The sequence below is a fragment of the Phocoena sinus genome, chromosome 8 (assembly GCF_008692025.1).
Source record: "Phocoena sinus isolate mPhoSin1 chromosome 8, mPhoSin1.pri, whole genome shotgun sequence".
Lineage (NCBI taxonomy): Eukaryota > Metazoa > Chordata > Mammalia > Artiodactyla > Phocoenidae > Phocoena > Phocoena sinus.
In genome coordinates, this window is record NC_045770.1 from 102,202,844 (window position 1) to 102,227,085 (window position 24,242).

At 59.4% G+C, this 24,242-nt stretch overlaps 3 protein-coding genes across 5 annotated transcripts in view; 2 read left to right on the forward strand and 1 right to left on the reverse strand.

Moving 5' to 3' along the window:
- On the forward strand, positions 1 to 1,758 carry LOC116757934 (cytochrome c oxidase subunit 8A, mitochondrial). The gene is made up of 2 exons (XM_032640439.1): positions 1 to 247; positions 1,431 to 1,758. The coding sequence occupies exons 1-2, from the start codon at positions 134 to 136 to the stop codon at positions 1,524 to 1,526; spliced, it is 210 nt and encodes a 69-aa protein (XP_032496330.1). The 5' UTR covers positions 1 to 133; the 3' UTR covers positions 1,527 to 1,758.
- A 5,426-nt stretch (positions 1,759 to 7,184) lies between these two features.
- Positions 7,185 to 14,668, forward strand: OTUB1 (OTU deubiquitinase, ubiquitin aldehyde binding 1). Its single transcript, XM_032640944.1, has 7 exons — positions 7,185 to 7,326; positions 8,981 to 9,042; positions 9,257 to 9,355; positions 13,444 to 13,562; positions 13,809 to 13,893; positions 14,000 to 14,194; positions 14,309 to 14,668. The coding sequence occupies exons 1-7, from the start codon at positions 7,269 to 7,271 to the stop codon at positions 14,504 to 14,506; spliced, it is 816 nt and encodes a 271-aa protein (XP_032496835.1). The 5' UTR covers positions 7,185 to 7,268; the 3' UTR covers positions 14,507 to 14,668.
- An 883-nt stretch (positions 14,669 to 15,551) lies between these two features.
- MACROD1 (mono-ADP ribosylhydrolase 1) overlaps positions 15,552 to 24,242 on the reverse strand; it is a 151,707-nt gene continuing 143,016 nt past the window's right edge. For 2 of the 3 annotated variants that reach the window (XM_032640942.1, XM_032640941.1), the window contains 6 exons: positions 17,497 to 17,613; positions 16,886 to 17,007; positions 16,733 to 16,763; positions 16,474 to 16,547; positions 16,024 to 16,105; positions 15,552 to 15,697 (listed from right to left, as the gene is read on the reverse strand). In XM_032640942.1, coding sequence (XP_032496833.1) covers positions 15,660 to 15,697; positions 16,024 to 16,105; positions 16,474 to 16,547; positions 16,733 to 16,763; positions 16,886 to 17,007; positions 17,497 to 17,613 — 464 coding nt within the window. In that variant the 3' untranslated portion in view covers positions 15,552 to 15,659. Of the gene's footprint in view, positions 15,698 to 15,899; positions 15,937 to 16,023; positions 16,106 to 16,473; positions 16,548 to 16,732; positions 16,764 to 16,885; positions 17,008 to 17,496; positions 17,614 to 24,242 lie in introns of all 3 variants that reach the window. The other variant, XM_032640943.1, reaches the window with a different exon arrangement.

Consider the following 24,242-nt stretch of genomic DNA (forward strand, 5'->3'; position numbering starts at 1 on the left):
GTCACTTCCTAGGGACATCCGGGCCCCTCTTTTCCCGAACCCACAGCTGCGGAACTTCCGGCTGGGGCCGCCACCTTGACTTCGCGACCTTGGGTTCCGGCTAGCAGCTACCTGCAGTCTCCTCAGTGTAGTCATGTCCGTGCTGACTCCACTGCTGCTGAGGGGCCTGATAGGCCCGGCCCGGCGGCTCCCCGTTCCGCGGGCCCAGATCCATTCCAAGCCGCCGCGGGAGCAGCTCGGGACCACGGTGAGGAGCGGGCCGGGAAGGGCATGGGAGATGCCGCCGGCCGCACCTGGTGTCCCGCGGCAGGTTGGGGGCCCGCCGGGTCTGGCGCGCTGCACCTCGCGGCCCGCAGCGTAACGGGGAGCGGCAGTGCTGGTTTGGGTCTGGAGGGGGCGAACGAGGGGATGGTGCCCGGGCGGCAGTCGCTGTTCAGTCAGCCCCAGGGTCTCGGGTCAGACCGTGTCAGTGCAGCCCTGTCGCTTCCTCGCTGTGCGGTCTCGAGCAAGCTTCCTTAGCCCTCTCTGAACCTGTTTACCCGTCGGTTCATTGGGGGATGCCTGACGGCTGTCAGCGCTGTCATTGTTACCGCTTTTATTTATTTGGGGTGGGGAAGAGGACCCCAACAGGCTTTAATAATTCCCAGAAACGTGGGAGAGTTTAACCCTTAGTGACTTTCACCTGTTTGGCGCATTTCTACATTTGCCTCAGTGGCAGAACTCGGCCTTGAGTGCGCGTCTTCAGTGTCCAGGTTAGTGGGCTTCCGGTTAGGAGCAGAGCCCGGAGAGCGCTGCGGCGGAGGAAATAATAGTGACGGTAATTGCAGCTGAGTGCCTGCCGGGTGCCAGGCGCCATGCTAAGACTGCTGCGCTGGGCTCATTCGGTCCTCCCAGTCACCCCAAGAAAGGGCCCTTTTCTCCATTTCGTGGCTGAGGGAGCGGAAGTTTAGGAGCAGTGTATTGACTTGTCAGAGTCACACCTTCAGTGGCAAAGAAGGAATGAGAACTCCAGTCTGACTCCAGGTTGTGCTGTGATCTTCACTGCTATCGGGAATATGGAAGTGGCTTTAAAAAACGCTTACCTCTAGCCCCAAAGGTTTGGGAAGGGAGGGCTTTTTAAGACAAGGAAGGGGAGGTGCATTTTTTTAGAGTTATTGGTCTGTGCGAGGTCCCTGGGTCCCAACAGACCAGCTTTGTTCCTGTCCCTTCACTTTATCATCTGGTCGTGGATTTACCCTAAGCCAGGCTGACCCCCACCCCATATCTGACCCTTTACCTTAAGGCCTAGAGTGGGCCTTGGATGCTCTGGCCCTCCTCTGGAGCCTGAATCTTGACTCCTGGAGGGGGCTGTGTGGGCAGACTGCTCGGACTACGAGAAGCCTGGGGGAATCCTGACTCTGAGGGTTCCTTTTTTCTTGTGCTCTGTGTAGGATATCGCCATTGGGCTCACCTCCTGCTTCCTGTGTTTCCTCCTGCCGTCGGGCTGGGTCCTGTCTCACCTGGAGAGCTACAAGAAGCGGGAGTGACAGGAGCTGTCCGCCCCCTCAGCCTGTGACCTGAGCACCCGGCCTGTCCTGATCATGTCTGCTGCCTTCCTGGCCGGCCTCCCCGGGATCCCGTCCTTCAGTGACAGGGCCCTCTTCTGCAGTCGTGACCTCTTCATTCCTCCATGTTGACATCCTGGGACCACACGTATCCGTTTAGAAGGCCCTGCTCGGTAGGGCCTCCCTTGTAACAATAAAGTCTATTTAAACCCTGCTTCAGAGGGAATTCCCTGGCGGTCCAGTGGTTAGGACTCCGCTCTTTCATTGCTGAGGGCCCGGGGTCAATCCCTGGTCAGGAACCAAGATCCTGCAAGCTGTGTGGCGTGACCAAAAAATAAATAAATACATAAACCCCGCTTCAGAAACTCATCATGCCTTTGGCCTGGGCTCCTGCCTCCATACTTGAGCTGAGGATGGTGTTGGGTGGGGTATGGAGAAGAGGGCCTGGCTGGCTGCCTGCCTGGCCCTGCCGGCTTACTGCCCTGTGGTAGGTCCAGGGTGCTCAGCCGTTCTCCTCGATACCTGGAAGTGGTGCTTCCATTGCGTGCTTTCCTCTGTAAACGTTTTCTGGCTTCTGTGGAAAACAAGTCCTGTTGTCGTCCGGCAGCCTTTCTTGCTCCCCCTCTAGTCCTCTTGGTCGTGCCAAGCTCGGGGCTCTGTGTCTGTGTCTGCCCTCTCCCAGTGGGGCCGGCTCTGCAGCTGGAAGCCCGTTCTCTGCGGGGCCAGCCTTCCCTGTCCTCTTTGGTCGGTGGGCTTCAGCCATTTCTCAGGTGCTTGTTGCCCTTCCTAGTTGCTTGTGGGCAACGTTACAGTATCTTGCATTTTTATGTCAACCTGGGGCCCCTTTCGTTTTAGCACCGCATCTGTGCACTGACTGGCTTCCTTGTTCTCTTCCTGCCTGCTTCCCTGTGTCCTCCCCTACTCGGCTTGGAGAGTTTGCTGCTTTTCCATCCATCCCAAGGGCCCTTCCTCAGTGATTCTTCCTGGGGGCGCCTCTTAGCTGGGACAGGCATGTGAAGCACTTCCCACTGCGCTGGAATTCTGACCGCCAGTGTCTGGAAGGAAGGCTCTGACCTGCTGGACCCACCCCTGGTGGAGGACATGGCTTTAGTTCTCTGCATCCTCTTTGCTGGGGTGACATGAATGATTTCTGAGCAGACACAGGTTCACCGTCCCCTGTGGAGCTGCTGGATGGTGGGCAAAGACGCCAGGTGAGAGCTGAGGGGCTCTAGGTTGTGGGTGCTTTAGACCCTGCGAGTCAGAACATGCGTCTCGCCAGCCCCTTTTGCAGGGCTCGCTTTATGTTGACAGGAGCTGAAGGGGGACCCTGCTCTCCCTCCCTTGTCTAGTCTTTCCTGGCCTTTTTGTGTGGTGTCCAGCGACACCTGGTTGCTGTGGGCACACATCAGGCTGTGAGCTGTCTTGAGTTTCTGTGGTAGCTCCACTGCCCTGCCAAGGGTTTGATTGGGTGTCCCCCATTTTTGCGCCCCTGGATCCCAAAGGGACACAGTGGACCCCTTGGCCCAGGAGGGCTACCTTAGCCCGAAGCTGTGCGTCTTGAGCCACCTCTGAGACTGATGGGAAGCCAGTGGTTACAGGCCAGATCTTCAGGACCCGGTCTGAGAAAGCCCTTAGGAAGCCTAATAGCACCTCCAGCCATTGTGCTCCCACACCTGCTGGGTGCTGCAGCGGGCGGAAGGGGGGCAGGGTCGTAGACTTGTGGGTGGGTGGGAGAGTTTTGGATGTGAGTGAGCCGTCATGCTTGGACCACATCTTCCCCTTGTTCTCAGTGGAGCCACTAAGCTTAAGTCTGGTCACCTTTCTGTGTCCCTCTCTTATCCCTAACCAAGTCAGAGGCCGAGGGGCCATTCTTTATAGCAAAAGCAAGGCTCCTTGTGCTCCCAAAGAGCATTTTCTGTGTCTGAGGGTGTCTTGTCAGATTCTGAGTCCGGACGGGTGGAGGTCTATCCTGATGTGCACACCAGGCGGGGTGGAGGGGTGCGGGGGTGGTGGGGTGCGGGGGTGGTTACAGTCATGGCAGATGATATAATGCACAGAATACTGGGCTGGGAGGAGGCCTGGGTTTGAGGCCTGGCTTGGCCATTTACTATGACCTTGAGCAAGTCATTTAGCCTCTCCGGGTCTCAGTTTTCACGATTGTAAAATGAAGGTGGTGATGTGGCAGGAAGAATGATGTCTTCCCCAAGATGTCCGTGCTGCCCTAATCCCTGGAACCTTGTGAATATGTTACCTTCATGGCAAAGGGGACTTTGCAGATGTGATTAAAATTAGGCATGTTGAAATGGGAGGTTATCCCCTGGGCCCAGTGTAATCATATGGGTCCTTAAGGTGGACGGGGAAGGCAGATACTTCGCATCTCAGAGATGCCACCTTGAGGACTCTGCCTGCCTTGGGGCTTTGAAGATGGAGAAAGTTGGCCACGCTCCAAGGAATGCAGTGACCTCTAGAAGCTGGGAACAGCTCTCAGTTTACAGCCAGCAAGGACATGAGGACCTCAGCCCCAGAACTGCAAGACACTGAATTCTGCTAATAGAATCTGCATGAGTGGGAAGCAGATTCTCCCTCAGAGCCCCTGAAAGGGAACATAGCCTACAGATACCTTGATTTTAGTCTGATGAAACCCATTCCAGACCTCTGACCTCTAAGACTGTAAAATTATACATTTGTATTGTTCTAAACCACTAAGCTTGTGGTGATTTGTTGTGACAGCAATAAGGAGACAACTGTGTCACTCTCCCGGTGCTGTGAGGCGCTCAGAGGAGAGCTGGCACCAGTGGCTGGATCCTCAACAGACTTGAGTTGAATTGCAATGTGAGGCAATGCAATGTGAGGCAATTGCAATGTGAGGCGGTTCTATGGAAAAGGAGCGTGGGTGGTGTGAGTCGGGGGGGGGGGGTGGGGTGGGGGGTGGTGGTGGCGGGGCTCTCCTTTTGCCGCCTCTGCCCCTCCTCTGCTTGCTTCCTGCCTTAGGTGGTGTGAACCCTGCAGGCAAGTATCCACCCAGCCAGTGGCCCTGAAGTACAGCCCCTGCTCAGCCTCATCAGCCTGGGTGCACCATCAGAACCTCCCTAGACCGTGATTTTGGAGCTGGCAGCCTGTGGACCGTTGTGCGTTCCTGCAGCGGCATCTCCAGAGGTCCCTTTCTGGGCTGGGCACGCCCCCACGCCTCCCACTTGGGCAGCTGCCTGACTCCCAAGCCTGTCTTGGGAAGGATCACTGGGGCCTCATCTTTGGCGCACCTTGAGCCTTTCTCCTGGCCATGACCCCCCTGTGAGGACTGTGGCTTTCCCAAGGCCCATACCATGTCCTGTTCCCTGGCCCCTTCCCCTGAGAGGTTGGGTGGGCCTGGAAGCCTTGTGGCTCTCTAGGGCCTCTGTGCCATTCCATAAACTCTTCCTCTGTGGCTGAGGTTTCAAAGTCCCTGGGTCCTGGTACGGGGTCTCCTCTCCCTCCACCTGGCAGAATCCTAGGGACAGGGATGTGGGGTCTGGACACGTGCCAAGCCTGTGAGGAGGCATCTATGCCTTGTCAGTTCTATGGAAAAAGTCCTGAGCTGCTGCCTGTCCCCTTTGTGACTATTTCCAACAGCCGCCTGAACCCAAGCACCAGTGCTGCCTATTTCATTATAGGCTTCAGCAGGCAGGACCAGCAGTGCTGGACCATTTCTGGGTTTGCAAATTGGGAGGCAGAGACGTTTATTGTCTGGTGACGTTTATGCTGGTGATTCCTGGCAAATATGCTGTTGGGTTTTAGACGCTTCAGGATAGAGAATCAAAACCCGAAAATGGTAAAAAGTACCAGGAGAGATGGAATGAGGGTAAGAGAACAGTTATTAACTACTAAATAAATTGGCATGGAAAAGAGTGGGGCAAAAGTTGACCATCCTGGGCTGGATTAAGAGCCAAAGTTTCCCCCTGGGCATTTCCTTCCCATTCTGCCTGACAAGAGGGGGAGAGTAGGCAGCAGGTAGGAGCACCCCTCATTTACACACCCTGCATAGATTGAGGGTGCAGGTCTGTTCCTCAAGCCCCAGACCCTTGTGTGGGAGGGAGGCATTTACTTGGCGTTGGCGGCCCGCCTGCAGTCCAGCACTGGGCCACAGATGGATTCCTTCTCACTCTCCAGAGCAACTGTGTTCTCTGTCCCTGCCATTAATCCCAATCCCAACTCACCCCGAATGCCTCCCACCCCTCAGACTCCCTAGTCACAGTAAGGAGTCAGGGTAAGGGTGGAGTTGTCTTATAGTTATTTTCAAGATTTTGTAAAGCCAAATAGAAATCAAGTTTTTGTCATCAACTATCTTAGCTCATTTGGTAATACCAGTGCTACTGACTGAAGATCTGATTGGCGGTTACAGATTGCATTGTTAAAATTGGGAAAAGGAATGAACACTTTGGTAGGCATGGAATCCAAACAGGGTGGCCCTTTTCTTCCTTGAGTTTAGAAGCAACCCCAAGGCTCAGTGACCCAATAAATAATAATTTGCAATGCGGCTGGGACACAGACTTGGCATTTGTAGCGTTGCTGTGAGAGAGCCACTGTGGGCTGTGTGGTGAGCCTGGGCACCAAATGCCCCTGCCTCCAGGGCTGGATGTAGCTGATAAAGACATTAGATCACATTGCGCTCCTGTATTGTCACGAACCGAGGGATTTGATTGGAGCTCTGGCACGGCCTTCTCAAGTGCTAACAGACCACCGTCACTTCATGAAAAAAGGCCCTCCATAGTGAGAAGCTGACAACCAGAGCCCCAGACTGTAACCTCTCTAAATAACAGCATCTTTAGCATCCAAGCCTTGCTACTTTTTAAGTTTTAGTTTTAGATAATTCACAGACAATTTTAATAGAATACACAGAAAGATCCTGTCTACCTTTTACCCGCTTTTCCCCTCTGGGTAACATCTTGCATTTGGAACTATAGTACAGAATATTCCAGGATACTTATATATAATCAAGATAAAGAACATTTCCATCTCCACAAGGATTCTCTCCTATTTCCTTTTTACAATCACACCCACCTCCCTGCTGCCCCCTACTCCTCCCTAGCCCTTGGCAACCACTAATCTGTTTTCCATTCTTATCAACTCCTTTCTTTAAAAACCCAAAAAAACAAACACCCTGATTTTCTCATAACCAGAAGGGCAGGGAGTCCAAAGTTAGGTCCTTGACCCCAAGGGACATGTTCTCCCTGTCGTAAGCGGGACACCAAAGCCCGCTCAGAACCGGGGCTCAGTGGAGAGGGGCGGTGAAGCCCAGGGCTCTGATATTAGCACGGTTCCTGGTCTTCTCCACCAGGTGATCCTCAATCGCCTGCCCCGAGTTCTGGAGCCCGCAGCAGGAATGTTGCCTTGCGTGATTTTAATTTCATCTTCTTGCTTATCTCAATAACACAATCCGCGCTTCAAACTCCAGTGAAAAGAAAACTGAAGTGGCCCCAGGAGACTCTTATCACCACCCGGCACCTTGGGAGCCTGGGAAGATGGAGCCGAGCGGGTGTGCGGGTGGACGGTGGGTGGGGTACTACCTTTCCTTTAACCTACTTCCGCGGCGGCCCCACCGGACTGTGTGCGCCCCTCAGGTGACGGCGCGCGAGGGTATTCCGTTGCTAGGGGCGTTACCAAGGAGGGGCCACGAGGAGGGGCTCTCTTCCGGGAGGAGGGCAACTGGTAACCCGGAAGCGGTCGGCAGTGCGGCGCTGTTTAAAGATGGCGGCGGAGGAACCTCAGCAGCAGAAGCAGGAGCCGCTTGGCAGCGACTCGGAAGGTACCGACCGGGGGGGGGCCGTCCGGCCTGGGCTAGCGGGGGCGATGCTGGATGGCCGGTTCCCGAGGAGAGGCCAGGGGTGGGGCGGCCGGTGGCGAAGCGCGCGGACGGCCCCTTCCTCCGCCACCTCCCCCCCTCCCCCTCACAATGGAAGGAGCCTCTGTCGCGACCCCCGGCCCGGCGGGCGGGCGGGCGAGCGAGCGGGGCGGGCCCACGGCCTCGGCTCTTCTCCCTCGCTCGCTCCCGGGGCGGGGCCTAGGCCGCCCCGCCCAGCGCCCAGCCCCCTCCGTGCCGGGGCCGGGCGCCGGGCTCCCGGGTCCCCAGCTCTCCCGCCCCGGTCCTTGCAGTCAGCCCCGGGCGTCCTCCGGGCCCGGCTGTCCGCCTTCTCCAGAGCAGACCGAGCCCGGAGGGGCGTCGAATTACGCCGGGCTGCGGAGCACAAAGGACTGGGTGGGCCGCTGGGGATGCTGCGGGTGGCCCGGGGTTGTGAGCGGCCGCAGGTGTGTGCCCCTGAGGGCAGCAGCCTTCGTTTCCGGTAGAGCCCCCTCTTCTGGCTTTAGCAGCCTCTTTCCGCCTGTCTAGGCATTGTTTTCTTAGACCCCTGAAGAGTTGGACCTTTCAGAACGATCCCACCCTCTTCTTTTCACCCCTGAGTTAGACGCGGGGACTGAGTAGGTCACTAGGGTGGGAGGGACAGCCCTGTTGCGGGGCAGCATAGGGGATGGGTGGAGGCCCAGCTGAGGATCCGGGATGCTCAAGCTCAGAAGGATTGGCCTTAAAAATCATTCAGCACCCACCTTCCATTCTAATTGCACAGTCGAGGGACTGAGCTTTCGGAGACCCGGCTCCCTAGAATGGACTTGTTCAGGATCGTGTAAGTTAAGAAAGAGCCAGGGCCAGGATTCAGATCTCCTGGCTCCTCACCAGTGGCTGCTCAGAGTGGGGCCCACAGGGTGGACCTGCCCAACTCACTGATGAGTCTTTAACACTGTGCCTCGAAGGTAGCACCTCCTCATGACACTTGAGTGAAGGGGGAAGGTGGTGGTATTAGTCCCTATTCACAGCTGAGGATAAGCCTCTGCAGTGCGGTAGCAGAGGAGGGTTTTTGTGGTGAAGAGTGCAGGCTTTGAAATTAGACAAACCTGGGTTTGACCACAGGTCTTAGACCTTGGGCAGATTTCTTCACCGGTCTGCATTTGTTTATCTGTAAAATGGGCACCATTAAGAATATCCAGGATGGCAGGTGGAGGAAGGGTGTGATTGAGCAAAGTGCAGGCTCACAGGAAGCTCTCATCCAGCCCGAGACTCTGCCTCCTCATCTTTCTTTCCTCAGGAGACCCTGCCTGGCTCCAGAGCATTCCCGGGCTGCTGGGAAGTGATGTTAGAAGGCAGGGAAAGGGTTTGTTAGAGCTTTAAGAGTGTACCTTGGGGGTCATCACCTTGGCCTCCTCACTTTAAAGATGAGAAAACTAAGGCCCAGGAAGGGAAGGGAAGGGACTTTGCCAAGATCACACAGTTGGGGTGGAGCAGGGTGTGACGCAGGCTTCCAGATTCCAAGTCTGCTTTCCTCGCCTGCTCTTGTCCTCCGCCCAGGCTGCCTGGAGTGGGGCTAGCCAGGGCCCACTGTAATCCCTGACCTTCTTCCTTCTTCCAGGTGTTAACTGTCTTGCCTACGATGAAGCCATCATGGCTCAGCAGGACCGAATTCAGCAAGAGGTGAGGGGCTGTGGCCAGCGGCCCTACTTTGGGGATGCATAGGGTGGACCTGAGCCCCCTCCTGTCCAGGCTGAGCTGGGTACTAGATACCTTTATGGGGGGCGGTGGTCACTGTGCCAGTGGGCTCAGCAGCTCTCATTTAGGTGTTGTGGCTGATAGGTGGGGGTCACTCCGTTCACCCATCAGAACGTGATGGATTTCCTGCCCTCTGCAGATCGCTGTGCAGAACCCTCTGGTCTCGGAGCGGCTGGAGCTCTCTGTCCTATACAAAGAGTATGCTGAGGATGACAACATCTATCAACAGAAGATCAAGGTGGGAGCCTGGCTGAGGGGGCAGGGAGAGCTCTCGGGTAGGGACCGGGCGGGAGCGTGCCTGCTTTAGACCTGTTCCTCGCTGGATCTGGCCTCAGAGAGGGTAGGATGTTGGGGGAGCCCTCTGGTTCATAAGCATGCAGACTCTGGAAGCAAAAAGACCTCGATTCAAATCCTGACTGCCACACAGCAGCTGTGTCCTCAGCTGCTCCTTCGATGTCTCTGAGCGTGGGGTCTCTGAGTTGTGGGGTCTTCATCTGTGAAATCAGGATGATGAAAGCATCTGCCTACAGGGTGGTTGTGAGGTTGAGGGAGATGATGCCTGTGGGGCCTGGTGCAGGCTGCGGGGAGCTGACGCTTTCAGTGCTCGCAGTGGGGCCGAGAGGGCTGGGGCCGGCTGCGGGACGAGGGTGGCAGCGGGGACACAGTCCTGCATCCTGCTTCCGGGATGTGTGGAGAGGTAGGCAGCAGTGGGGAAAAGGGGCCTACAGACCTTTGTGCAAGGCCCTGCTGCATCACTTACCAACAGGTAAGTCCTTTAACCACTCACTTCTCTTTGAGCTGGGAGTTTGAAACGCGACAGTATGTGTAAACTGTCTAATCGGCACAGCCTAAGGGTTTAGTATTTTTTATTTTTAAATTTTATTTACTTATTTATTTATTTTGGGCTGCGTTGGATCTTCGTTGCTGCGCACAGGCTTTCTCTAGTTGTGGCGAGTGGGGGCTACTCTTCGTTGCGGTGCGTGGGCTTCTCATTGCGGCGGCTTCTCTTTTGCGGAGTGTGGGCTCTAGGCAGGCGGGCTTCAGTAGTTGTGGCATGTGGGCTCAGTAGTTGTGGCTCGCGGGCTCTAGAGCACAGGCTCAGTAGTTGTGGCGCACGGGCTTAGTTGCTCCGTGGCGTGTGGGATCTTCCTGGACCAGGGCTGGAACCCGTGTCCCCTGCATTGGCAGGCGGGTTCTTAACCACTGCACCACCAGGGATGTCCCAGGTTTAGTAAATATTACTCCTTCCCACTCTCCCCCAAAGATCAGAGATGCTTAGAACCTTCCACCTGAACGGAGGGACCTTTGGGGTTAGCCATTTCAGGGGCCAGTCAGGCAACCCAGGTGATTGAAGGTGGCCGGGTCAGCCAGTAGCAGGCAGTAGAAGCTCATGGGGCAGATGGGAGTGTCCATGCCTGTCACTCCATCGGTGCTTCCAAGACAAGCCAGAGGTTATTTTGTTGTAAAATCTCCAGGCTCCTAATAGTTGGCAGCTTGTTCAGATTTAAAATGTGGGGGCCAAACAGTGCACACAGATCCGCTCTGTGTGGCCTGTGGTCTCCTCTGACTCCTTGCTCAGGGTGTTTATGGTTTACCCAAGAGGCCTGTAGAGAGAGGAAAGCACGGGCTCTGGGGCCCAGTAGACCTGGGTTTGAGTCCTGGCTTCACGCCTTCTGTGTGATCTTGGGCAGCACCCTGGGAGGAGGAGGAGGAGGGTACTAGCCCGCCGCAAAGGGCCTGGCAAAGAGTAAGTGCTCAGGATGATTCTGGTCGCTGTTCTGGTAGCGGCAGTGATCTGGGCTCTTTGTACACATTTTGCCCCGTTCATTTAACATTTCTGAGCACATACTGTGGGCCAGGCACTGTTTTAGGTGCTGGAGATAGAGTGATGACTACAGCTGTCAACTCCCACCCTCAAGGTGATGGTTCATAGTGGAAAAACAGCCATTAAATGAGAGGTAACCCTAATGTATGTCAGAGGTGGTCGGTGCTGTGGAGAAAAGTGAAGCGGGACGAGGAGATCAGGAGTGGGAGGGTTTGTGGTTTTATTTGTTTTATTTTATTTTTTATAAACTTATTTATTTATTGCTGTGTTGGGTCTTTGTTGCTGTGCGCAAGCTTTCTCTAGTTGCTGTAAGTGGGGGCTATTCTTTGTTGCAGTACGTTTGCTTCTCATTGTGGTGGCTTCTCGTTGCAGAGCATGGGCTCTAGGCACGTGGGCTTCAGTAGTTGTGGGCTTGGGCTCAGTAGTTGTGGCTCACAGGCAGGCTTAGTTGCTCCGCGGCATGTGGGAGCTTCCCGGACCAGGGCTCGAACCCACGTCGCCTGCATTGGCAGGCGGATTCTTAAGCGCTGCGCCACCAGGGAAGTCCCCGGGTTTGTGGTTTTAAATATGGGGGTGTGTGAGTAATGAACTGAGAGGCAAGGGAGCAAGCTGGTGCGGCCGGCTGGGCAGAGCTGGGTGGGGGCCAGTGTGGCTGGAGCAGAGCGGGTAGGAGATGTGGGGGATGGAGCCGAGAAAGGACTCGGAGGGAGCTGAGTATTTAATGGGTTTCTCTGGTCGATGGTGGCCTGGGTGGGGATAGACTGAGCAGTGAGGTGGAGGCAGGGAGACCTGTGTGGAGGCTTGTGCAATAAAACTGGCTGGAGATGGAGGGACGGCCAGGGCGGCTGAGTGGCCCAGGTGAGTAGCGGTTGGATGCGGGCACAGCCGAAAGGGTCTGCTGCTGGGTTGGATGGGGTGTGAGGGTGGAGTCGGCAGTGGCTGGGAGGTTTTGGCTCTGCAGCTGAAAGGTGGAGGGCGGGCAGTTGAGGGGAGGCCAGGAGGAGGTCAGGAGCTGCCTGCTGGCTGGGTCGGTCTGAGGCGGTGGAGGCGAGGCAGTTGGGCGTGAGTCGAAGTTGGAGTTGAGGGCCAAGAAGCGGGCGGGTGAAGAGTTACGTTTGAATCCCATGAGCCGTGAGGTCAGGAGAGCTGACGCTGAAGCTGCCCCAGGCCTGAGCAGGTTGTGCTGTTCACATGGCAGGGGCTGTGGATGGCCTGTGGCGTGGTTGTCTTCTGGCAGGTGACACGTGGGCTCTTGAGGAAGGGTGCGCTGTGGTTTGGTGGCCCCGTGACCACCACAGGTTAGATGAGGAGGGGCAGCGGTGAGGTTGGAGGACATGGAGAGGGTGGGCCCGGCAGCACGTGAAGGGAGGACGCAAGTGGGGCGGGTGCATCACCGGCTGGTCTGGGGAGGAGTGGGTTTGACCTTAGGGCTTAGGAGGCCATCCGTGACCTTCACTAGAGGAAAAGCCTGCTGGGATGGAGTTCACAGCAGAAGAGAAATGGAGACAGTGGGCACAGATGGCTTCACTAGAAGCCCTACAGGAAAGCAGAGAAATTGGGTGGTAGCTGGAAAGGAATTCACGGGAAGCAGAGCGTTTTTTTCGAAGGGAGAACTGGTCTTGGGTTTATATGCCGATGGGTCTAAACGTGTCGGGAGAGAGAAATTGATGATGCGGGAGGAGAATCCAAGAGAGGGGCGGCTCTGGTGGCCGCCTCAGACCCTCCGAGGATAGAGAGAGAGGCCGTGGGTGGGTGTGCTGCGGGGGCCGAGGGGCCTCAGTCGGAGAGGAAGCAGGGTCATCGGGAAGGTGACTGGCGGGGGGGGGCTTCAGGAGAACGGAGAAGGTATGAGATAGGAGAAGGGGAGGGGCGCAGGCCGGGGGAGTGAGACCTGCTTGCCAGACAGCACTGAGGGCCAGATGCACACACACCCCGCTCGTAGGGGAGGTTCAGCAGGCGGAAGAAGTTCCATTGAGCTGAGGCGGAAACTGCAAAAGAGCAAACCAGGACCTGTGAGCGGGCGGGTGGAGACTAGACGGGGGGTGAGGGAGCCGTTTCCGACCCTGGGGCTGTGTGGTAGGGGCCTCAGGTGTGGCGCTGTGCCCCATACCCTAACTTGCTTGCCCTGGAGCTCTCAGGGTTTGAAAGACTGTTCACTGGAAAAGCTGTGTCGGTCAGGGACCCATCCTCTTGCCTGTTTTTATGAAACAGCAGCCCTTCGGGCCCAGCAGTGTGGCATACCCATTGGCCAGTGACCACTTCGGTGACCCGTGCACCCAGTGTGTCCATAACTCAGTTTCCTGGGGCTCTGGGGGCTCCTGGCAGTGGGTCGCTAAGTGAGCCCCCACCCCAGAGTCAGCAGCCAAGGCTGCCGGGTGGCTACTTGGAGCTCAGTTGCCACCCGCTCTGGTGTGACCTTTCTTGGGGGGGTTTCCTTGGCCGCCATGGTTCTGGCCTGATGTTGACGGGCACGGGGTGGGCTGGGGGCTGCCTCTCCGCAGGACCTCCACAAAAAATACTCATACATCCGCAAGACCAGGCCTGACGGAAACTGCTTCTATCGAGCTTTCGGATTCTCCCACTTGGAGGCGCTGCTGGATGACAGGAAGGAATTGCAGCGGTGAGGAGGGTGGCCACTTGGGCACAATGGAAGCAGGTAGGGGAGGGTTCCGTGAAGGGCTTGTGGGCCCCCTCCTCCCTCTTGATGACTGGGAGGTGTGCTTCCACCTGAGGCCCAATGACGGGCTGGGCCTCTGCTTGGGGCTTCCGTCAGTGGCCAGTCCCCCACCCCTGGGCTGGTCTCTCTGGGCCCCTGCTCTGCTGGCCTAGGAGCTCATGCCAGCCTCTTTTTCCCTTCCATCCACAGGTTCAAGGCCGTGTCCGCCAAGAGCAAAGAGGACCTGGTGTCCCAGGGCTTCACTGAGTTCACAATTGAGGATTTCCATAACACGGTGAGCCCAGCCACCCCGTCAGCCGGAGTGGAGGGGGGTGGCCTGGCTGTGGCAGGGTTGACCCATCTCCTCCCTCATCTTGCCCTCTGTCCCCCTCGGGTGGCAGTTCATGGACCTGATCGAGCAGGTGGAGAAGCAGACCTCAGTGGCCGACCTGCTGGCCTCCTTCAACGACCAGAGCACCTCGGACTACCTGGTGGTCTACCTGCGGCTGCTCACCTCGGGCTACCTGCAGCGTGAGAGCAAGTTCTTTGAGCACTTCATCGAGGGTGGCCGGACCGTCAAGGAGTTCTGCCAGCAGGTGCTGCCCCCCTCCCCACTCCTCAGACTTGGGCTCTTCTTTTCTCTCGTGCCTCGGGTGGGGGGGATGGGGGAGGGGCGCCGAGACGCGGGCTGAGCCACCCCTATGCCGCAGGAGGTGGAGCCCATGTGCAAGGAGAGCGACCACATCCACATCATCGCTCTGGCCCAGGCGCTCAGCGTCTCCATCCAGGTGGAGTACATGGACCGCGGCGAGGGCGGCACCACCAACCCCCACATCTTCCCCGAGGGCTCCGAGCCCAAGGTCTACCTTCTCTACCGGCCTGGACACTACGATATCCTCTACAAATAGGGCCGGCCCCGGCCTGCCGCTGCCCTGCCTGCCCTCCCCTCTGCCAGGCGCTAGACATGTACAGAGGTTTTTTTGTGGTTGTAAATGGTCATACTTCACTCCCCCACCCCCTTCCCTGTCATACGACCTTCCGTGTTTTATTAAAGGGGACGCTGGTGGTGAGCCACGTGTGTGCGTGTCCCTGCTCTGCTGCTGCCCACCTGGCTGCTCTGTGTCTGGCTGCCCCCCTTCCCCTCAGGTGGGTTCCTCTCAGCCTTCCACCTGTCCACCCCCAATCTTCCCTGCCAGGAGCAGTTTTGAGGGGGCTAGGCCTCTTGGGGATCCCTCCTGCTTATTGGGGTTCTGCTTCCTTCCCTTGAGGCCTCTGCCCCTTCCCTCTTTAGCTGGCCAGGGGCTTCCATGGGGATGTGGAAGTTCCTCAGAGACTTGCCCAGGGACCCAGGACCACCAAAGCTTCAAGCTCCTCCCTCATAGGCCCCGCCTCCACCCTGCTGTCCTGGCCAGGGCCTGGGTTGCCTGCCCTCCATCAGGGGTCTGCATGGTGGAGGAGTCCCGGGTGGAGGGGGCCGGCGTGATGGTGGGGCCTGGCTCAGGGCAGGTGGAGGAGCGGGGGCACCCCAGAGCACCCCAGGTGGTGCCAACCAGGCGGGGGAGGGGCAGTCCTCAAGCCTGTGCTTGGTCCTCCATGCCCAGGCCTAGTGGGGCTCCCCAGGCCACCATTCTCTTCCCACCCCTCCCCTCGGCCTGCTGCCTGTGCCTGCTTTGCACCCCCACTGCTTGGGCCGCGGTGTCTGCATCGCCTTCCTTTTTGCCTTCACCTCTTCTCTTCCCCCCCGGCACATGTGGGGTCTCGGCCCCCAGGCTGTGAGCTCCTTGGGGGCAGGCCCTCAATAAATGTGAAGTGCTGCTGCCCACCTCTGCCGTCCAGCCAGTGCCTCCACCTGCCTAGCTCACCAAGAGCTCTCGCCAGCCCCTTTAAGCCAAAGCACCTGTCCACACCTGGGCTGCTTCCCTCACCCGCCCCCAGCCAGGGCTGGGACAGTAGGAGCTGCAACAGTAGTGGTCTTTATTAGAGAGGCTGCTGAGGGGGCAGGGGGCGGAGGGAAAGAATAGGGTGGCCAAGCCAGGCCCCGCTGCAGGCTTCCGCGACTTCTTAGAGCTGGGAGCGCGGTCCGGTAGGCCCAGACGAGTCTGTGGGCAAAGCCAGTAGGTCAGAGCATGTGGGCTGTGGGCCTCCCCTAGCTTCCCAGGCTTGCCTCCCTGGCTTCCCTGCGTGGGGGTGAGTGGAGCGCGGGGTGAGTGGAGCGCGGGGTGAGTGGAGCGCGGGGTGAGCGGGTGTGTTAGTGGGCACGAGGTTAGTGGGCAGCCACACGGAGGGCCAGGCCCTGCTTACCAGTCCTGGTCAGGGTAGGCGGCGGGCTGCCATCACGCTGGAAGGCAGAGGACGGTGAGAGCCCGCCCGGGGTGGATGGGGGCGGGGCGGGGGCTGGCCGGGGCGCGCACCACGGGGTACGTACCGACGGGGAAGTAGTGGGGGAAGCGTTGCCGGTAGATGTTTTCGTCCTTCTCCAGGAACACGCATATGATGAGCCGGTCCACCTGTGCCAGGGCCTGTTCAGCCTGGGCGGAAACCACCCACACCCCGGCTCCCCGGTCTTAACACCGCCCCGCCCCAGCAGGTTTGCACCTGCCTCGCCCTTCGGGCGCTCTTCGACCTGAGTCTAGAGCTCAGGCTGCAGAAGGGGCTCATGGTGTGGTGTGCTATTGCCTTCTCGCACTACCCTGCGCCCTGGTTGCCGGGGAGGAAACAGCCCCGAGGAAAGGAGAGGGGACGCAGAGAGCAGTGGCAAGGTCTGAACCCCATGCGCCCAGCACTCTGTACGTGGGTGGTGGGGCTGGTCAGCGGGGCCGGGGTGCGCCCCGCCACCCACCCCCGTCTGGTCCTCTTGGCTGGGCCCAGGCCTCACCTTGTCCTTGTGCTGCTCCAGCCACTCGCGCAACGTGGTCAGCACTACCTCGGCCGCCGCCTCGTTGGGGTAGCCTGCGGACCGGGCCCGGTGGGGCGGGAGTGAGTCCCAAGCTCCCACCCGTCCCTCGCCGCTTCGCCTCGGCTCCCACCCACCCCCGTACCGGGCCCCTCCCCCTGTCCCGCCCTCCCGGGCCCCTCCCTGCGTCTGGGCCCACCCGCTGCCCACCCACGCCCTTCCTCCTCTAGACCCCACTCACCAAACACTCCTGTGGAGATACAGGGGAACGCCTAGGGTGGGGGGGGGTGAGGAGAGATTGGGGACCGCGTCACTCTCCGCTCCGCCTCCCGCCAGGCCGTGCCCCACCCCCGGCTTCACGTCGCCCCCGCCCCCGCCGCCTGGCGCCCCTCACCACCGAGCGGAGCCGGTGCTCCAGCAGCAGGTCGAGGCTGCTCAAGTAGCAGCTGCGGAGCTCGGCAGCCTGGCTGGCGCTGGGCTCTCCGTGGGCGATGGGTCCCACCGTGTGGATGACATCTGTGGGAGGCGACGAGATCAGACCGGCCGGGGGCTCCGTGCGGTCCTCGGCTTTCCCTCCTGCCGGCCTGGGCCCTGGAGCGGACAGGAAACAAGCCCCCTCCTCCCCAAGTTCTGAGGCTCCCCGGGGAAGGGCCCCACCCAGGTCGGCACACAGGTGTACCCTCGAGCCTCAGTTCACGCTTCCACAGACACAGGCAGGCCCACGCTGAGCCCCTCCCCACATCTGTAGGCAGCCGGCTGAGGCAATGGGGCGTTGCCTCCTTAGCTCTTACCCTCCAAGTCCTGGCCCCTCCCCAGCCTCCACGCATCCCCTCCCGCCACCGGCTTCCTGGGGAAGGCGAGGAGGGGCCAGGTCCTGGCACTTCAGAAGTGCCCCGGAGGAGGCCTCCAGCAATTCTGTGGAGGGTGCACCCCTAACCCCCAGTTACAGCACTCACACAGGCGCCCAGTCTGCGCCCCACCGGGGTGGGAGTGTCGGGGACTCACACTTGGCCGGCAGCCGGTAGCCGCAGGTGATCTTGGCCTTGCCGGTCTCGCAGCTCTGAAGGGTCCTGCACTCGTCGGTGAGGAGAGGTCCGGCGGCCCGGTGGATGCAGCCGTCCACTGCAGGGAACGGGGCAGTGAGCCTTGGGGTTCCCCGCCGCACGCCTGAGCCCGTTTTACGAGAAGGCCGAGGCCCACAGGCCGAATACTCCCGATCCCCTGGCTGTGCTGGGACTCACAGGGCACCTCGCCCTTCTCCCGCGGCCTACAGACACTCCCTCACCCCTCCACCCCCTACCCCCACCCCTGGTCCCACACTTGTTTCACGTCTAGGGAAATCGAGGCGGAGACGGGGGCCAAAGCGGGCCCCGGCGGGAGCCGGCGCAGACCGGCCGGCAGGGGGCGCGCCCGGCCCGCCCTGCTCTTTCCTGGGCTCTTGGCAGGGACGCGGGAGGGGTTGGGGTCTCTCCGGGCCGAGGTGGCTCCGGGAGGCAGGCTCCGGGACGGCAGGAACGGCAGCCCGAGCCGGGCTAGGGGTAAGTCCGCCTTCCCGGCTCCGGCCCGGACGCGCCGCGGGGCCCGCTACCAGTCGCCGCCTCCGCGCCAGGAGCCTAGAGTCCCAAGGTCGACCTCTCAAGGCGAGGCCCCTCGGACCTACTTTACAAACTCTAAGACCCACTTTACAGACGCGGAAACTGAGCCCACCTAGTTACAAGAGGCAGATCCGATCCCGGCCTTGAGCTAGGTCTTCCAGCTCCTTCCCTGCGCCACGCGGGGAAGGTGATGCGGGCCGCGCAGGTGTCTCCGGGAGTGCACCCCAGCTCGTTAACGAGCCGCCTCGTTAGTGCATCCGGCTTAATTGGGAACGGGCCTGCGCTTGTTTATCCGAGGGCGGCTCTGGGGCTTCGCTAGCGACCTTGGGGACCTGGACCCCGATAAACAACTTGGGCGCAGGCCTAAGAGACTCTTCTCCTGTCCGACCTCGCTCTCTCCCGCGGCGCCGAGGGACAGGCGGGGTTTGGCCTTGTCCCTCATTGGCCCCGCCGCACCTTGTTAAGCCCTTTCCCGCTCCCAGATCGTCCGCTGCCTCATCTGATAATTAGGCACAGTGACCGCGCCGCCCCCCGCCCCCCCGCCCACCCCGGCCTCAGGGGAGGCGTTAACATCCTGGCCAGGAGAACATGACCCACCTCTGGCAGGTCCCCAGCTCCGATTGCACCCTAGGCCTGTGTCAGGGGCTTCTTGGACACGGAGCTCAATGCTCTGCGGCAGTAAGGACTATCATTTCCTCACTTTACAGATGCGCTAGCTGAGGCCCTAGCTCCTTCATCACAGCCCCACCCTCAACATCTTGGCACAGGACCAGGGACACCAACTGGACCACCCCCTTTCCTTCTGTTTTCTTTTATGCCCTGTGAGGCCAATTAAACCTAATTTTGCGACTTCACTCAGGGATGGCACCAGGCGATTTCCCAGAGCATCCCAGGAGTGGGGGTGGGCAGGTGGGGTAGAGGAGTTGGGGGGAACCCGGGGAGGGAATCTGGGACTGGGTCCCCTGCCTCCTCCTCTTGGGCAGAGATGAGGATGGCGGCACCCAATGGGAGGGGGCAGAGAGTGGGGCCCTGGGCTGTGTGTCCAAGGTGTGGCACAGTGGGTGTACAGCGTCCACGTGCAGTGTGTCTGTCCCGGGTGGGGGTGCCAGGCGACCCACCCAGCACGGTGTGCCACAGCAGGGGCTGTGGAGCTGTGCAGCCTGGGTTCAGATGCCAGCTCTGCCAGTCACATTTGTGTGACCCAGGGCACTTAACCTCTCTGGACCTCGATTGCCCCATCTGTAAAATGGGATAATAGTAGTACCCACCTCATAGGAGTACTGGAAGGATTAAGTTAATTCCTGTAACGTGCTTAAGGCACGAGTGAAGGTGACGCCAGTGTTGGCTATTACTAGGTCAGTGAGACTGTATAGGCGGATGCCCAACGTGTATACCAGGGAGCGGGGTGGGAAGTAGCGTCCAGGGCGTACGGGGTTAGCACAGGGACCTGCCGGAGCCGGCTCACCTGGGGACCTCCCAGCCCTGCCCCAGTGGTCTCATCCACTTGCCACCTGGTTGCCTGCCATCTCCCCGTGCTGTCCACCCTGCAGACAACCTTGGCCCACTGTGGGGGCCGTGTGAAAGTGGCGCTCAGCGAGATCTGTGTTTGAGGGACTTATTGTTTCCTGCAGAAGTGGACAGGCCTGCAGCCAAGCCTTTGGGGCTGACCTGGGGGCATGAGGGGGTAGGAGGAGGGAGGAATTGGCGCTGGCAGAGCCCCCGGGCTGGAGTCCCCCGAGCAGCATGCAGAACAGGGCCGGGGCCGTGTGCAGGTGCCCAGGGAGCAGTTCTCCCGAAGCAGAGCTGAGAGACAGGCCTGGGGTTCCACCCCTGCTCACCCTTCCCCCCAAGAAGCCAGCGCCCAGACTGGCCCTGGCACTCAGGGTTTCAGCAGCCAGGTCCCCTCCTGCCCCCACTCCCTGTCCACACAGCAGCCTGTAGCTCTCCCATCCCTGAGTGCCAGAGGAGGCCCCCAGCCCAAAGGGCTGCCCCTTCCCATGTCTCCCACCATGACCTGTACCTCCCCTGGCTCTGACCCCCAGGCCCGGTCCCAGCTCTTCCTTGGGCTAAGCTGAGCCCTGGAGACCAGAAGGAGGAGGCTTCCTGGGGTCCCATCCAAAGACAATGTCCTTCCTCCCCACTCCCCACCTGACCCTGGGGCAGCTGGCCCTTGGGTCTGCCTGGTTAGGGGGTGCCCCAGTTCATACCAATTAACCCTCGGTCCCCTCCCTGGTCAGCCACGTCCAAAAACCCTCTAAAGCAACTATACTCCAAAAAAAGTTTAAAAAACAAACCCAAAATCCCTCAAAGCTCTAACCTGACCCCCACCTCACTCCGAGTCAGCAGAAAACCTGAGGTCTCTCCTGGGGAGATGGAGCCCACATGGGTGGTAGGGGCTTCCTCAGATGTCCCTCCACTAAGGTCAGGGCTGAACCCTTCCTCTCCTGGACGATGGCCCTAAGGCCACTCTGCCTCCCTCCTCAGCCTCCGCCTCGCTCCTCCACCTTTAAGGTCCTAGGTCTGGCTCCTTAATTTCAGCCTCAACAGCTTCTTTTTTTTTTTTTAATAAATTTTTTAAAAATTTACTTATTTTTATCTTTGTCTGCCTTGGGTCTTTGTTGCTGCACGTGGGCTTTTATCTCTAGTTGCAGCGAGTGGGGGCTACTCTTCGTTGTGGTTCACGGGCTTCTCATTGGGTGGCTTCTCTTATTGCAGAGCATGGGCTCTAGGCCCGTGGCCTTCAGTAGTTGTGGCACACAGGCTCAGTAGTTGTGGCTCGCGGGCTCTAGAGCGCAGGCTCAGTAGTTGTGGCACACGGGCTTAGTTGCTCCGTGGCATGTGGGATCTTCCCGGACCAGGGTTTGAACCCATTTCCCCTGCACTGGCAGGCGGATTCTTAACCACTGCGCCACCAGGGAAGTCCCTCAACAGTTCCTTGGTGAGCAAGGCGCTGAGCCATGTACATCCACCGTCTTATTTGGGCCTCACAGCCTGGCTGTGCTATTATTTTTCTTGCTTTAGAGAAGAAGAAATTGAGGCACAGAGAGGGTGAGAGACTTGCCCAAGGTGACACAGCTGGACTGCTCTACTTCCTCCAGGACCATGAAAGGACCTGTCTCTCCGTTCCCATCCTGAGCCTCCCTCCCACCCCGGCTGTCTGTCTACTGTTTGCCCTCCTCACCCAAACACTTTGGGAAGACGTTTTGTCTACGGCTGCTGTCTCCTCACTGCTGGCCCCTGCAGCCTGGCTCCTGCCCCCTCCCCACATCTACATATCCCCCTCCCGACAGAGGGACTGCTTTGGGGACCTTTGGTCTGGACCCTCCTCTTGCACGACCGTTCAGCTGCACCCACAGGCTGACCACTAACTGTCTCCATCCGATCCAGCAAGGCTGCCTTGGGAGACCTGCTCTCCCCGTCCTCCTGCCTCCCTGATCTCTTCTGTCTGGGGGCCCTGTCTGCCCTCTCTCTGTTCCAGCCCTGACTCTCTGCCCCGGTCCAGGCACATCCCCCAGAGAAGCCAGCCGCCCCTGCTTGGAAGCCCACCCCAGCCTCCTGCCATCGGTGTGGCCTCCACAGCCCTGCACTGAGCCCTCAGGAGCATCAACACAGACTCAGCCCCTGCCTCTCAAGTCCAGGGCCGGGAGGGCGCTGGGAGAGGGCAGGGCCTGGAGCCGGGCCCTCCTCGGAGCCTGTGGAGGTGAAGCAGACAGGCTCCCGTGGGGGCCCCTTGCCAAGGAGCTTAGGGTATTCGACAGCTACTTAGAGTGCTGTAATATTCATGAAGGGAAGATTAGATATTTAAATTTATTCAGCAATGAATGCATCTCAGAGGGGGAGCATCCCTCATGCTAAACAAACAAGCAAGCAGGGGCTAATTAATTATTTACAGGAATACAAGGAGGCCTGTGGCCTGGGGGAGAGGAGGGCAGCTGTGCCTCTGACAGAGGGCAGGAGACCCTGGCTGGCCCTGGGCCTACCCCTCCAACTCCCCCCCATTCCCCTCCACTGTCCTGTGGGTCTGGCCCCCCCACTCGCCCCCTTCTGGGATTTCTCTTTCCAGAAATCCTGCCCACAAGCTTGCTAGTAGCTTTGGGCCAGTCACTTAACCTCTCTGAGCCTCAGAACTGGCCTCAGAAAGTTTGTGGGGAGGACTGAGGTTTGCTGAGAGGTGGCCTGGCGGGGGGCCGGTGGGGGACTAAAGGCCAGAATGATTAAGCAACTCGTCCAGGAGCTCACAGTTACAGGAGAGCAGAGGCTTAGAATTGCTTCCCCAGCCTCCATCTCACAGGAACAGGGACAAAAGCTCATGGAGGCAAAGCCACTCTCAGCCAGGTGGGGGTTGTGAGGCCTTGCCTGGGCAGCCCCCAGCCCTGCCCCGCGGACTCCTGTGGGTCCCCAGGGCAGCGGAGGGAGAGGATGGGCCTGGGCAGTGCCCTCCCAGGGTGCCAAGTCTCAGAGCCTCTGAAAGGAGCTCGCTGGGGCTGTGTGGGCCACGGCTCCTGGTAGCAGAGCAGACCTGGCCCCGAGAGACCCAAGGCCCCCTCCCCCGAGCTCTCCCACCCCTCCGCCGGGTCACTTCACCTCCCTGCACCTCAGTTTCATCTGTACAAGCTCAGTAACAGCACCTCCCTCTGCATTTGGTGTAAGCGTTCAGTGCGAGATGGTACCAAAGGGCCCTGCACGTTATCACATGTCGCCCCATTTTACAGATAGGGAGACCGAGGCACAGCCACGGACTCCGCAGGCAGAAGACTCCTCTTTCCCTCATGGTCTTGGGGTCCCCTTTGCCCAAGGGATGAGACACACTGCCAGGTGGAAATGTCACCCAGAAAGCCCTGGCAGAGAGAGGGCTGGGGAGGCAGAGGGGTGAGCTTGAGGCCCACGGGGCCAGGGGAAGGGTGCACCTCTCGAGCCTGGGAAGGCACCTGGGTCTGGGCCCTCGGGACCACCTCCCGCTTAGACGTCTCACCCTGCAGGCCCCAGGGGCTGGGCACCCGGCCTGAGAACCCTCCCTCTCCAGCCACATTGCTGCAGCCAGCAGCTGCCGCCCATCCCAGCCGCCTGCACAAACGCCGAATGCCAGGGCTGAAAGAGGGCAGAAGCCTGAGCCGCTGCACCCCCAGGCCCCTAACCTGCAGAGGGCAGGCCCAGCCATAAAGCCTGGCCAAGTGGCCCAGCCCAGGGCCTCGGGCCCCCTTCTCTCTGGCCCTTCCTACCCTCTTCATCTCTGGCCTCCATTTTCCTCCCAGGCCCAGGATGAGACTTGGGATCCTCAGTCCCACACCATACCCCATTGCCAGAACGGCCTCGGCCTCTGCCTACATGCTCCTGGCCACTCATTCAGTCAGCACACCCGTGCCAGCCCCGCTCTGTGCTAGCCTTGGGCTCAGCCCACTGTGGGGGGCGGGATGCAGAGCCCACACTCGCCAGGACCCACCCTCAAGGGGCCAAGGCGGGTGGGTGCCCCAGGGAGAAGATGGATGAACGACAGTTCCGCGATGTGATCTGAAATTCATAATGGGGTGAGATCAGCTCCTTAAATGGGGATTTCCAAACATTAGGGCTTCATTACGGACACAACGGCAGCGCCTCATTCATCATGCAAAAATCACTCACGTTATTAAAAATCCCCCTGGCAGCTGCAGGCAGGGGCTTGGAGGCGTCTTGCCCGCTGGGGGCGGGGCACGGGCCCCAGCGCCGGAGCTGGAGTCCTCGCCCTTCTCTCTCCCACCCAGGGAGGGCTGGCTGAGGGGTGGGGGTGGGGAGCACGGTTCGGCTCAAGGGACTTGGTGCCTCAGTTTCCTCATCTGCAAAATGGAGATGCTAACGGTACGTGTGTCCCATAGTGCTGTGACGGGGATGAGATTCCGCAGGGAGAGCCCAGCAAGGCCCTGGCAACCAGGCAGGGGGCACTCCATACGCCTGGCAGCTGTTAGCACCTTATCCTTCTCCTCAGCTGGGGCCTTTACTTGGGGGACCATGTCACTCCCCTGCTCACGAAACCTCCCATGGCTCCCAGAAGTCCACGAAATAAAATCATCAACGCTGAGCAAGTTGGGGCTCCCTCCAGCCTCCGCCTTAGATGACATCCGGCCTCCGCGTGCCTCCCCCACCATCCTCGACACAGGCATTGGGCAGTGGGGAGGTGGACCC